Source organism: Bos indicus, chromosome 21 (genome assembly GCF_029378745.1).
Source record: "Bos indicus isolate NIAB-ARS_2022 breed Sahiwal x Tharparkar chromosome 21, NIAB-ARS_B.indTharparkar_mat_pri_1.0, whole genome shotgun sequence".
Taxonomy (NCBI): domain Eukaryota; kingdom Metazoa; phylum Chordata; class Mammalia; order Artiodactyla; family Bovidae; genus Bos; species Bos indicus.
In genome coordinates this window covers 26,401,891-26,415,286 of record NC_091780.1, presented here as the reverse complement: position 1 = coordinate 26,415,286, position 13,396 = coordinate 26,401,891, and the positions used below count along the sequence as shown (strand labels likewise).

The following is a 13,396-nucleotide window of genomic DNA, read 5'->3' as shown; positions in this document are numbered from 1 at the left end:
GTGTGTGTGTGTGTGTGTGTGTGTATGTGTAGGAATTCTCCAGAATGGCTCAGTGGGTAAAGAATCTGCCCGCAGTATAGGAGATGCAGGTTTGATCCCTGGGTCAGGAAGATCCCCTGGAAGAGGAATTGGCAACCCACTCCGGTATTCTGGCCTGGAGAATTCCACAGACAGAGGAGCCTGTAGAGTCAGACATGACTAAGTATCAGCAGCAGCAGCAGCAGCATCATATATATATAATTTATTTGGCTGTGCCTGGTCTTATGGCATGTGGGACCTAGTTCCTTGATCAGGGATGGAACCTGGGCCCCCTGCATTGGGAGCATGGACTCCTAGCCACTGGACCCCCAGGAAAGTCCCTGGACAACTGCAAATTTCAGACTGAAACTCCAATCAGACATCCAACACACGGCTCAACCTGGGGCCCTCCAGGACCCTCCGGCCTCTCTCCTCAAAGCTGCTGACTCATGGACTGAGCTCTGAGCACCCCCACCACAGCCCTTTGGGAAAGGAGAGTGAGTTCCTGCACACACAGGGAGCCAGGGAGCCAGGGAGCCAGCTACAAATCTAAGCAGTGAGCAACTACCCTTGGTGAAAGTGCTGGCTTTTAGAGACGCCTGGGTCAACGCTGGGCCTGGGTCCCTGATGGGGAGGCGCTGACAGCCCCAGAGTCCCTCCTCCGTGACCTTCCCCACTGGAAGCAGGGACAGGGCCCTGGGCAGGCAGCTGCTCCAAACACATCCTGTTAAAGAGACTAGACTCACCTATGGTGGCCGGAAGATACATCGTAGCGGAAGCCTGGGATGTGAAGGCACTGAAACACCAAAGAAGGGGCATCAAGGTCAAGCATGCAGCAAAGCAGGGTCCCTGCTCTGGCCATCCACAGACTCAGCCTGGATCAAACCCTGCTCATGCTCTGCAGCGAGCACTTCCAGGCAGGCCTGGCGCCTCACCAGGATGGACGTCCACCCGCTAAAGGCAAGGTGCCTCCCTCCTGCTTCTATGTTCCACTCTAGGAAACAAACCAAACTTCCCCTAGTTTAGAGACCAGACAAGCACACGGATGATGCTGATGAGGAATAGCTGAGTGAAAAGGGAGGGGGCCGGGGGTGGGGGGCGGGGGGCCAGACATAGCCTGGACACCCCAGTCCAGCCAGAGAAGTAATTCCTGTTGGCCCAGAGCCTTCCCACCAAAATGTACCCCAGGTGGGAGCCAGATGAGGCCAAAGCAGCCAGGCCATGACTCAGAATGTCCCTGATGACCACACTGTCCCCCTCTGCCCAGGCAGATCTCCTCATCCCTGCCCACCAAGGACCACGGACTCCTCACCGCTGCCGAAGCTCCACGTCATCTCTGAGCCTGGCTTGGCTGGCAGACAGCAGATTCTGCAAGAATGCTCTAGCCTCCTTCCAGGCAGCCTGACCCAGGCCCATGAAGCTGTTGAGAGTTGGCTAGGACCAAGATGGGGAAGAAGAAAAGGAGATCACCGGTGCGAAAGCACCTTGCGCTACCCCTCCTGTTGACAGGAGCCAGCCTAGCAGCTCTCTGGGGCCCCTGTCACTTATCTCCAGTTCATTCAAATCCTCAGGACTTTAGTTCTTAGTTCCATCATTTGTTCATCAAGTGGAGGAGATGTGTCATTGTTCCTATTGGGGTTTCATCCCCACATGGCCTTATAGGCAATTGGCTAAGCCCAAGAGCTGCTTTCTGGAATGGCTGCCCCGTTAAGCTCGGCCCAGCCTGCAATGAAAATGGCCCGTTCCTCCAGCGGAGGCCTTAAGTCTGCAGGGGTCTTGCACCAACTCCCTTCACATAAGCTAAGAAGAGGTTTCTGAGCCACTGAGGTGCAGCCTAAAAAGCACTTGTGGATTTTCAAGGCCAGAGTTCCAGTCCTGGCTCCAATCCTTGCAGCCATGTGACCTGGGAAAATTGTGTCTTGTTTCAAGTTAGACCCTCATCAAATCTAATGAGGATGCCAGTCCTATGTCAGAGGGTCATTGTGAGCATTGAATGAGAGGTATGTGTAAAACTCCTGACGCATAGGGAGGTACTCAATAAATATCACCTTCCTTCCGTGGAAGGAGAGGATGCACATCAAAGCACTTAGACAGGGACTTCCCTGGTGTTCCAGTGGCTAAGATTCTGCACTTCCAGTGCAGGGGGCTTGAGTTTGATCCCTGGTCAGGGAACTAGATCCCACATGCTCCAAAGACTCTACACAGAGCAACAAAGATACCCTGTGCTGCAACTAAGACCTGTGCAAATAAGTAAATAAATATTCTTTTAAAAAGAGCATGTGACCGTTCACAGGGAAGTACATTCACATCCATTGCCCATGTGCTTGTCCTTCAGGCTGACTTCTAAAGTGGTGGCAACACAGAGGGCACTTGAGGCCAGCTGTTCATTCCTCCTAGGCTGTATTTAAGCCTAGAGAGCGGAGCTCCTGGCTCCCTCCCTCAGAGGGCCCGGCACTAGCCTGGAACAAGCAGAGACTCAAGCGTCTTAAAATGAGGATTGGAGAGCTTCACGTCAGAGACAACTGGGGAGCGCCCAGGCCTGTGGAGAGACTGACAGTCATCTCACCTCAGAACTCACCCTACAGGGTCCCAAGGCTGCCTCCTGCCAAACTGTCCATCTCATAACAATCTCAAACTTATCCAAGGAGTCTACCTGCAACGCAGGACACCCAGGTTTGATCCCTGGGCCAGGAAGATCCCCTGTAGGATGGCATGGCAACCCATTCCAGTATTCTTGCCTGGAGAATCCCATGGACAAAGGAGCCTGGCCAGCTATAGTCCATGGGATTGAAAAGAGCTGGACACAACTGAATTACTGACTATCCAAGGAAAATCCCTGAGATCTCAAGGCACCACCGCTGTCAGAAATGCAAGGCAGGGACCTCTCTGGTGGTCCAAGACTACACACTGCCAATACAGGGGGCCTGGATTTGATCTCTGGTCAGGGAACTAGATCCCCATTATGCAACAAAGATCCTGCCTGCCATATCTAAGACCTGGCACAGCTAAATAGATTTTTAAAAAGAAAAGAAATGGAAGGTAAAGACCATTTTCTTAGTGGCATTTGCAACAAATGGCCACTGAGATCCAGTGCAAGCCACATCCCAATGTTCTACCTTATTGAAGACATCCTGGTGTCCGGAGAGGATCGGCCCAGTGAAGAGGTGCTTGATGACACTGAGGTCCAGGATCTGGTCCCCAATGGCCACGCCAATCCTCGGTCTTGGCTGGAAGGAAGATGGCACGGTCATCACTGGGAGCAGTTGGCCAGGCTGGGCTCACTTACCCAGCAAATCTGTCTATCTAAGAGCCCAAGGGCCCTGCTTTATAGATGACCCTCTGTGGAGAGGAAGGGCTTTCCAGGTGGCTCAGTGGATAAAGAATCTGCTTGCAATATAGCAGATACAGGAGACTTGGGTTCTACTGCCGGGTCAGGAAGATCCCCTGGAGGAGGGCATGGCAACCTACTCCAGTATTCTTGCCTGGAGAATCCCATGGACAGAGAAACCTGGGGGGCTCAATCATGGGGTTGCAAAGAGTCCAACACAACTGAAACGACTATGCATGGATGCACACTGTAGAGAGGGGCTGAGGAATTGGATCCTTAGCACCATACCCCAGCTGCTTTTGCCTCTCAGAGGGCTGAAATTGACCTTGTCATCTCTGTCTGGGCAGAGTCTGGCACCATCTCTGCCTCGAGGACACAGAGGAAAGAATCTGTTTCCTGCATAGTCCAAGACCCTTATCCAGGCCAAGTCCCCAACAAAGTTTCTCAGGTGTCACTTAAATGCCTCTGGTGACAGAGAGCTCACCACCTCACCAGGCAACTGGATTATTTCTTAGGTTAAACCTAGGCTTTTTCTTAGGGCAATTCCTCCGCACAGCAGAGCAGACAGTGTCCCAGGCACAGAGGAGGGTCAGGGGCTTGGGCTAATGTACTCTGTTATGGCTCAATCAGAGCAGAGTTCAGGTCATGAGGAAGCAGGAAGCCAGACTGTTCAGAACATTCAAGGGAAGTTCCTTTCTGCACCATCAGATCCAGGCTTCAAGCCTGAATATGAAGATGTCTCAAGTATTTGGCAAAGCCTGGCCTTTGTCCTCACAGTGCTGAACTTGGTTTATCAACGAGGAATTCAAGAAGGACTTCCCTGGTGGTCCCGTGGTTAAGAATCTGCCTTGCAACACAGGGGACATAGGTTTGATCCCTAGACAGGGAACTAGGATCCCTCATGCCATGGAGCATCTAAGCCCACATGCCACAAATACTGAGCCCACATGCCAGTGTGCAGCAACTGAAGACCTCGTATGACACAATGAAGATCCTACGAGCCACAACTAAGATCTGGCACAGCCAAATAAATAAACAGAAAGTGTATGACTCTTGGTAAAGCTTTAAAAAAACAAACAAACAAACAAACAAAGAAGGAACCTGAGAGCATGTCTACAGACTCAACCAGCTGGGCTTGTCCTAAGCTGAGCTTCCAGTTCTCCTGAACTACCAGCTTTGCCATCTCATGTCCAGTGAGTTTAAGAGGTAGGGCTAACGGCTGGCTTTATCTCCACTGGCTGCTCATTTTCGGGGACTAAGAGAAGATGGTTATTTCTCCATGCACGTCAGCCCCTGGGACAGGTGTAGACCAGAACCACACCCTTACCCAGGCCTGAGGCCCCAGGCCAACTGGGAAGAGGCTGATCTGCTGGTAGACCCTTGGGCCATTTCTCTGACCCTGGCACCCACACTCTGCTGGAGGAAGAAGGGAGCTGAGGCCACTAGCAGCAGCCAAGACCTAATCATAAGGGTGGCTGCCTGCTTCCTCGGCTGCAAATAAAGGTGAGAAGCAGCCCGTGTGTCCGACCAACCCTGACCCTAGGACTCGAGATAGCGAGTCCTTCCATTAATTGTTGGGACTTCTCTTTTTTTTATGGCAGTATACTTGCTCTACAGTTTTGTTTAGCTTCTGCTATACAGCAAAGTGAATCAGCCGTATGTACATATATCTCCATCCCACCCCTCTAAGTCATCACAGGGCACCAAGCTGAGCTTCCTATGCTATACAACAGCTTTCCACTAGTAGTGTACATATGTCAAGAATACTGGAGTGGGTTGCCATTTCCTCCTCCAGGGATCTTCCCAACCCAGAGATCAAACCCACGCCTCTTAACATCTCCTGCATTGGCAGGAGGGTTCTTTACCACTATCGCCACCTGGGAACCCTTGTTCACTACTGTTCCACCCAAATGATGCATGGTTGGCCTCTGGCATAGAGGAGAGGGAGGACTCTGCCTTGGCGACCTGACCAGTCTGGAGAGGTGGTCACCACCTCTGGAATGTCCAGCGCCTGCAGCCAGAGCTTCAACACAGCCAGTTCCACTTGAAGGGCCTCAGCCTTCTGGAATGCCAAGGGAGCCAACTCACAACCCTCAGCATTCTTTTCAGAAGGCAGTGAACCTCTGTACAGTGGCTGTCCTTGCACAGTCTAATATGAAAACAGCTGGGGTATGGAGTCTGCAAGCCACTGGCCACACTCTAAGGAGCATTCATTCTAGAGTTCTCTGGGATAAGTCAGAGTACGCCCCCTGCCTCTTGCAAAGGCTTCAGCCTATGCGATTTGTCCTCCAGATGTGCACCCTGAGGAGAAGTGCGGACCCTTGGCTGAGAGCAGAATGTCAGAGGAGTGCAGAGGGAGGGCTGGCCAACAGAGTGTGCTTGGCCAACACAGGTTAAGGTTTAACATGCCTCAGGCCCTTCAGGGGACTGTTAACCTTTGGCATCCTTGCGAAATCTAGTCAGGCTTGGCAGTTGTGAAACCACACGCTGACTCTTCTAGATCCAAGCTTTTGCTGCACATGGGGACAAGGATCAGTCATGGGGGTAGGAAACCACTTTCCAGAAGGTGCTAACTGCCACAGGCTCCGTTTAGCAAATGGTTCCTGAACATTGTTGGGTGCAAGCAGGTTTGGGAGTTCGAGGCTTCTCAGAGCTAATCAGGAGCTTACCATGAAAGTTGGGAGCAGAAAGCTAAGCCAAAAATACCATGAATAAATCCAAGGGAATCTGCTTTTCCCACCCACGGAAATTCTTGTATATTTGATGATAAACCCCACAGTTTTCTTTCTGCCCATCAGACTACACTAAGTGAAATTTCATTTCCCTACCCCGTAAAGGGCTTCTTTTGATTGCCAAGAAGCCCAAGAAGCTGAAAGAAAGCCAGTTGGAGGTAAAGAAATTAACCTCTTGGATCCCAGGGCTCTTATGTGAATGAATTCATTCCTCTGAGTTACTAAATATACCGGTTCAATGGATATTTCTAGGGTTAGGGGCTAACATGGAGGATGAACAACCCGCCATAATGTGGTGTCTCCAGGGAAGAAAACAGAGCGAAATGACTTCGGAGTAGGCAGTATGACTGCGTTTCAACTTCTCTGTAATAATAATATTTAATATAACTTGCTCTGCTTGCCTGAGAGGGAGAGCCATGCTTCGTTTCATTTTGCATTTAATTTTCTTGCAAATGTGCAGAAACAGGCTGACGGTTTCAACAACTCACATCTGGAAAGCTACCAGGAGGGATCTGAACCAACAGCAGGAACCAACAGCTCGGCGATCAGCCCCAGCCTCCAGCCCCCTCCCAGGAGAAGGAGAGGCACCGCTCATGGGGCCCAAGAGACCCCGGGGGTCTTCACGAGGGGCGACGACCCGGGCCCCACATCCAGCTCGGTCGGGTGCCGGCAAGAGGGGGCAAGGCTGGACTGAGGCCAGGGGCGGGGCAGGAGGGTGGGGGTCCCGAGCGGAGGGGACGCCCTCCCTCCCCGCGCCCGGAAGCGAGCGCTGCAGCTCACGTTGCCTCGGGTGGAGAAGACGCCGTAGGGCAGGTTGTGGATGGGGAAGTCAGAATCCTCGGCCACCGGGACGAAGGACATGCTGGCGAGCACGGAACAGGGAGGCAGTGTGCGCGCGGCCTGCGGGACAGGACTCGCAGAGATTGGCAGGCAGGGCCACGCCCCCTGCGGACTCCGCCCCCTCAGACCCCCCCGCCTCCCGCCAGAGCTGACCCGGTGACACACCAGGGCCCGGCCCGCCCCTTTCGAGGGCTCCGCCCCTTCCCGATCCCCTCCCACAAGAGACGCCCCTCACGAAGCCCCGCCCACCAAGGGCCCCCCTTCTCGACCCCTCCCACAAGAGACGTCCCTCACGGAGCCCCGCCCACTAAGGGGGACCGCGCCTTCCCGGGCCCCGCCCACCAGGAGAACGCCCCTCCCGGGGCCCCCGCCCACCACAAGACCTCCCCTTCTCAGGCCCCGCCTCTCCTGGAGCCCCGCCCCTCCACAAGGCCTGTTCCTCAGTAAATTCCAGCCCCTCAATATCCATCCTGTCCCTCCCACTACAGCTTTACCTCTGCGCAGCCCAGCTTCCTCTTTGAGGGCCCTCCGACCTCGGTCCAGCTGCCGGGGACAGGGCCCTTGTTCCTACCGAGAGCAACACCCATCTTGGCATTTAAGGATCTGCCCCGGGTGACTTCAGCCTCATCCCGCACTCCCCGCACCCACCCCACCCCGCCCCCTGCTGCATGGCCCGATCTTCAGCTCAGCACGAGTTCAACACGAGTCTTGTCGGGTGTCCTGGTCACAGCAGACACTCAGAAGCCAGACGGCGCTTCCGGGGCTGGAGCTATGTTTCCAGTCGCATCTTTTCTGCCTTCATCAGCTATGCTCATCTGTCAACTATGGCATTTCCACTTTATCGGTGAAAGGAACAGGCATGCCTGTTTGGAAGGCCTAAACTAATGAAAATTAATATTCTAGAAAATATGTCACCTGTTTATTTCACATTCCGGTGTTTAAATGACATTGATAAGCTGTTTGACCTTGGACAAGTTACTGAACCCCTTTCTGTCTCAGCTCTCTTCTCTGAATGAGGTTGATGATAATGGTTCCTATTTCAGAGTTGATAGAATTGAATGAATCGTGGAGCACCTGTGGAGCTTCTGGCATACAGTAGCTCTACGTGTTTGTGTGTAAAGGTTGAAAAGAGAGACTGAGGGGGAAAAATACAGAAAGAAAAGGAAGAGAAGGAAAGGGAATGAGGGAGGAAAAAAGAAGGGAGGGAGGGAGAGAGGAAGAACAAATTTACACAGTAACACTCTTTCCAGTTCTGGAAAGGATGAAGCTGAAAGGATGAAGCTAAAAGTATGAAGATTTGAGAGCCACCTCTGACAGTACCCTCTCCAATCATGAGTTTCCTCATCTGTTAAAGAACTGTTGTTCAGTTGCTCACTCGTCTGACTCTGCAGCACACCAAGCTTCCCTATCCTTCACTATCTCCCAGAATTTGCTCAAACTCCTGTCCATTGAGTTGGTGATGACATCCAACCATCTCATCCTCTGTCACTCCCTTCTCCTTCCTTCAGTCTTTCCCAACATTACGGTCATTTCCAATGAACAGATTCTTTGCATCAGATGGTCATGGTATTGGAGCTTCACCTTCAGCATCAGTCCTTCCAATGAATATTCAGGGTTGATTTCCCTTAGGATTGACTGGCTTGATCTCCTTGTTGTCCAAGGGACTCTCAAGAGTCTTCTCCAAAAAGAGATTGGATTTCTGTGATAGTCAAATAAAGCCTGGCACAGACTTGGTTATCAATTAACTACTTCTTCCTCCCAAGGGACATCCAACCAGAAAGGTAACCATTTCTTAGTACTTGAGTTTTGCTTTTCTTCTTTAGAAGACAATCAAAAAAGGAGAGAATACAGCTGTTAAGGTAAAGTGGTCAGCACTGACGTTTATAATAGGAATGCAAATTTCTCACAAACCTCACAAAGTATTTTTTAAGTGAGTTAAAATTATTAAAGTATAGGCTGCACAATACATATCAACACACAAACCAGTATTTGAAACACCGGCTTTTGATTAATTTGCTTGGAAATTCTCACAACCCTAGAGGCAAAAGTTAATGAATTAATTGATATGCAAGCAGAGCTGACTGAATACATTTGAAAACAAATTTAAGCCAAAATCCTACAAACTATTATTTGAAAAAAATTTTTTTATTATTTATTTATTTGGCTGTGCCCAGTGTTAGTTGCGGCATACGGAATCTTTAGTTGTAGCATTCGAACTCTTAGTTCCAGCATGTGGGATCTAGTCCTACTACCAGGGATCAAACCTGGGCTCTCTGCTTTGGGAGCGCAGAGTTTTAGCCACTGGGCCACCAGGGAAGTCCCCTAGAAATTATTTTAAAAGAGCATTTTAAAGATTGAAGAATCATCCTAAGGTTTGTAAATATAACCCTTTCCCTTCAAAAACATTTCATAATGAATAATAGAAAGATCAGAAAGTAAATAAGAAGTTGCACCTCCTTTTCCCACAACATCTTGCCCTATATCTCCTGTCATCCACTGTCCAGCTCCCTAAATCGGATTCAGTTATCTTAATTCTTGAAGCACGCTTTTGTCAACAGCCAGTCCCAAATCCCCCAGCAGTTCTTCCCTGTCTTCCTGCCTCTGTCCTCATCTCTAAAACAATGCTGCCATTTCAATAAGATCAGCAGTAATGTGCATACCAAGTATCTTGCTGTTAAAATCAAGTACTAAAATTGTGAGTAACAGGTAAAGAGGGAAGCTGGGAGGGGATCAAAGGGAAGGGGAGGAAAGGAAAGGGGAGAGGAGGGAGGGAGAAAAGAATGTTAGGGAGAGTTCAAGGTTTTGTTTGTCATCACTCTTGTCCAGTCAGCTAGAACTTTTCAGAAACAAAGTTACATCCAGGGCTCTGAGAACACAACATGAGAAGGTTATCTGTGTGGGCGCTTCAGACACACTTTTTTAAAATTGGGGTTTAGTTGCTTTACAATGTTGCCTTGGCTTCTGCTGTACAAGGAAAGTGAATCAGCTATTGTTGTTCAGTTGCTCAGTCCACGGACTCTTTGCGATCCCCTGGACTGCAGCATGCCATGCTGTCCTTCACTAATCTCCTGGAGTTTGCTCAAATTCATGTTGGAGCTATATGTATACACATATCCCGCCCTTCTTGAGCCTCCCTCCCACGCCCCCATCCCACCCCTCTACGTCATCACAGAGCATTGACCTGAGCTCCCTGTGCTATACAGCAGCTTCCCGCTAGCTATCTGTTTTACAAACAGCTCATGAAACTCAATATCAAAAAATCCAAACAATCCAATCCACAAATGCACAAAAGACCTAAATAGACATTTCTGCAAAGAAGACATATAGATGGCCAAAAGGTACACAAAAAAATGTTCAGGCACACTTAACCATCCAGGATGCTGTCAGATCCTAGCACAGTTAAAAAAAAGGAGTCAGTAGTCAGGCAAAGGTAAACTCTGCAGAGTTAGATGGGGAATATAGCCAATATTTTATAATAACTATAAATGGAATATAAGCTTTAAAACTGTATCATTATATCATACACTTATAACATATTGTATATAACTATACTTCAATTTTTAAAAATTAAAACAAAAGTTTTCAGAGTTCGGAAGGCTGTCCTGCAGGTTGGCTTGGAAGGAGGAGGGGCTGGGTCGGTGGGAACATGTGAGATAAGATGGCCTGGAATCAGAAGGCCTGGGATGATGGGGCATTACAAGAGTGGCTGGCTGCTGACCCCCTTCCGTAGGCCCAGCGATGATTGAGGCTGACCAGTGATTACCCTGTAAGAGGCTCAGTCTGGCTCAGCCTCTTCTTGTTCTTGTTCTCATCTCCTGTTCTGAGTACCTCTGCCAAGGCTGGACCTTGGTTTTAGTTAAGTCTGCCCTGGGAAAGAAGGCATGAAGGGCAGTCTCTGGCAATGGTAGGTGGTCTGACTCATTTTCTGTCGTGGTTCTGTCGTGGTCCCTGTGCAGGTTGGAAAAGAATTTTCAGACATAAGGTGGAATGAGAGGAGAACACTTTTTTAGAGTAGAGCCCCTGTTGGAACAACAGGCAGGCTCAAGGGAGAGCCGACGCTTTTCATGGGCTAGTAACCAATTTTTATAGCCTCAAGATAAAGAAAATTCCTGCTGGGAGGGTGGCATTAAGTAGGTGATTTGTTAGGATGCTACAGCGTGGGTGCATGCGTGCGTGCCAAATCATTTCAGTCGTGTCTGACTCTTTGAGACCCTATGGACTGTAAACCGCCAGGTTCCTCTGTCCATACGGATTCTCCAGGCAAGAATACTGGGGTGGGTTGCCATGCCCTCCTCCAGGAGATCTTCCCGATCAGGGATTGAACCCATGTCTCCTGTGGCTCCTGCATTGCAGGCAGATTCTTTACTACTGAGCCACTGGGGAAACCCTATAGAGTTGGTATTTTACCTAATTTGGAGTCAGGGAGCTGGAGGGACTTAGGTCAGCTTAGGTCAGGGGGACTCATGGCAACAAGTGCTATGGGGGTCAGTCAGTTCTGAGAGGACCCTGGCACAGGGCTCTGGATCTGGAACCTCTCCACAGGTTCCAGAAAGGGGGAAAAGAAAGAGGAAAGGGTCCCAGCTCTGTTCTGTGGCTTTATTGTCAGAGGCCTTCTGCAATGGAGTAACAGAGCAGAAGGCCTCTTCCCCTCCACTCCCCTGTCCGCAGCCTGCCTTTTCTCTCTTTTAAAATCAGAGAAGTGAGAAAATGCAGAAGCAAAGAAAAGGAGTCAAATAGGACAAAACAATAGTAGTTTAAGCAGTAGACAAAGTCAAGGACCTTTCATGCCTTCTCAAGGGCTACAGATAATATTCTGAGCCATATTGTTTGAGCTCTCTTGTATTGATAGATACTGAAACCGGTACCAGGTGGAAGAAGTTAGCTACATGATGATCAGACTGTAGCCACACACTTCCAAGAATTGGCCTCAAAGAAATGGAAACAAATTGACCCTGGAAATGAAAATTAACTGTACCTAAAACAATCAAGATGACTCTGGTCAGACCACCCATGACCAATTTGAAGATGACTGCGGAGCTGACTGTGTTGTTTCTGCATGGAGCCCCCTCCCTTGGGCTATAAGAGGCCCTGCCCACTGACTGTCAGTGGGGGACAGCCAGCCTTTGGACAGGAATCTGCCTACCCCACCCCACTCCCTGCTGGCATCCAAAATAAAGCAGACTTTCCTTTCCACCAACCTGGCCTCTTCACTGGCTTTTGAGTGAGGAGCAGCGAGACTCTTTATTTTTGGTTCCCCTTCCAGGTACCACCTAATATCTACCGAATTCTAGTGACTCTTCAGCTACAAGGCAATGAACTATTTGGGGTTCCTAGGATGGCTCAGCAGAGAAGGCAATGGCACCCCACTCCAGTACTCTTGCCTGGAGAATCCCATGGACGGAGGAGCCTGGAAGGCTGCAGTCCATGGGGTCGCTGAGGGTCGGACACGACTGAGCGACTTCACTTTCACTTTTCACTTTCCTGTATTGGAGAAGGAAATGGCAACCCACTCGTGTTCTTGCCTGCAGAATCCCAGGGACGGGGGAGCCTGGTGGGCTGCTGTCTATGGGGTCACACAGAGTCGGACACGACTGAAGTGACTTAGCAGCAGCAGCAGCAGCAGCAGCAGGATGGCTCAGTGGTAAAGATTTCGCCTGCCAATGCAAGAGACACAGGAGACTTGGGTTATATCCCTGTGTTGGGACGATTCCCTGGAGGAGGGCATGGCAACCCACTCCAGTAGTCTTGCCTGGAGAATCCCATGGACAGAGGAGCCTCGTGGGCTATAGTCCATAGAGTGGCCAAGAGTTGGACACGACTACGTGACTAAGCACACACAGTGAACTATTTGTTTGTTCCATACTGGCCTGGTCTCTCCCCTTAGAGACAGGAACTGTCTTACTCTTTCTGTAGCTTTGTTATTGCCCAGCAAAAATGTCTGGCACAGAATAGGTGCTCCATAAATACTTAAGTAAATAATACAAAACTGTTGACTAATGGCAATTAATCAATAACCAATGAGCACCCCCACCTCATCCAGGCACTATTGGGAATAGTGCACAACTGCTTCCTTATTTACTGAGTGTGTGCTGTGTGAGCGACGGGCCAGGAACTTCCACTGAACACACAACCTAGTGAAAGCCTAGATTACAAAAGCTTCAGTTGTGTTAGACTCTTTGTGACCCCATGGACTGTAGTCCACCAGGGCTCCTCTGTCCATGAGATTCTCCAGGCAAGAACACTGGAGTGGATTGCCATTTCCTTCTCTGATAAAAGCCATGTAGAGAGAAAATCAACCTTTTGGGGGAAGGGCATAGGGCTGATGTGTGTGTGAGAAGGGGTGTGGGCGTGAGATGGCTGTAGGGAGAGTAAGATTTCATAGTTTTAAAATAGACTTGCCAACCCACTAATTATATATAGTGTCTGAAAAGTACCAAAGCTGTTCTCTGTTTGGAAAAAAATTGAAGTAAATAACTTG

General features: G+C 49.8%; 1 protein-coding gene across 3 annotated transcripts in view; it reads right to left on the bottom strand.

Moving 5' to 3' along the window:
• Nucleotides 1–7,017, bottom strand: part of FAH (fumarylacetoacetate hydrolase) — a 32,291-nt gene extending 25,274 nt beyond the window's left edge. For all 3 annotated transcript variants that reach the window (XR_011562587.1, XM_019983824.2, XM_070775248.1), the window contains exons 1-4: nt 6,859–7,017; nt 3,135–3,245; nt 1,331–1,452; nt 765–814 (exon numbers count right to left, since the gene is read on the bottom strand). Coding sequence is in view for 2 of the 3 variants with exons in the window: in XM_019983824.2 (XP_019839383.1) it covers nt 765–814; nt 1,331–1,452; nt 3,135–3,245; nt 6,859–6,939 (364 nt within the window). In the remaining variant the exon portion in view is untranslated. The remainder of the gene's footprint in view (nt 1–764; nt 815–1,330; nt 1,453–3,134; nt 3,246–6,858) is intronic.
• Nucleotides 7,018–13,396: the final 6,379 nt, after the last annotated feature.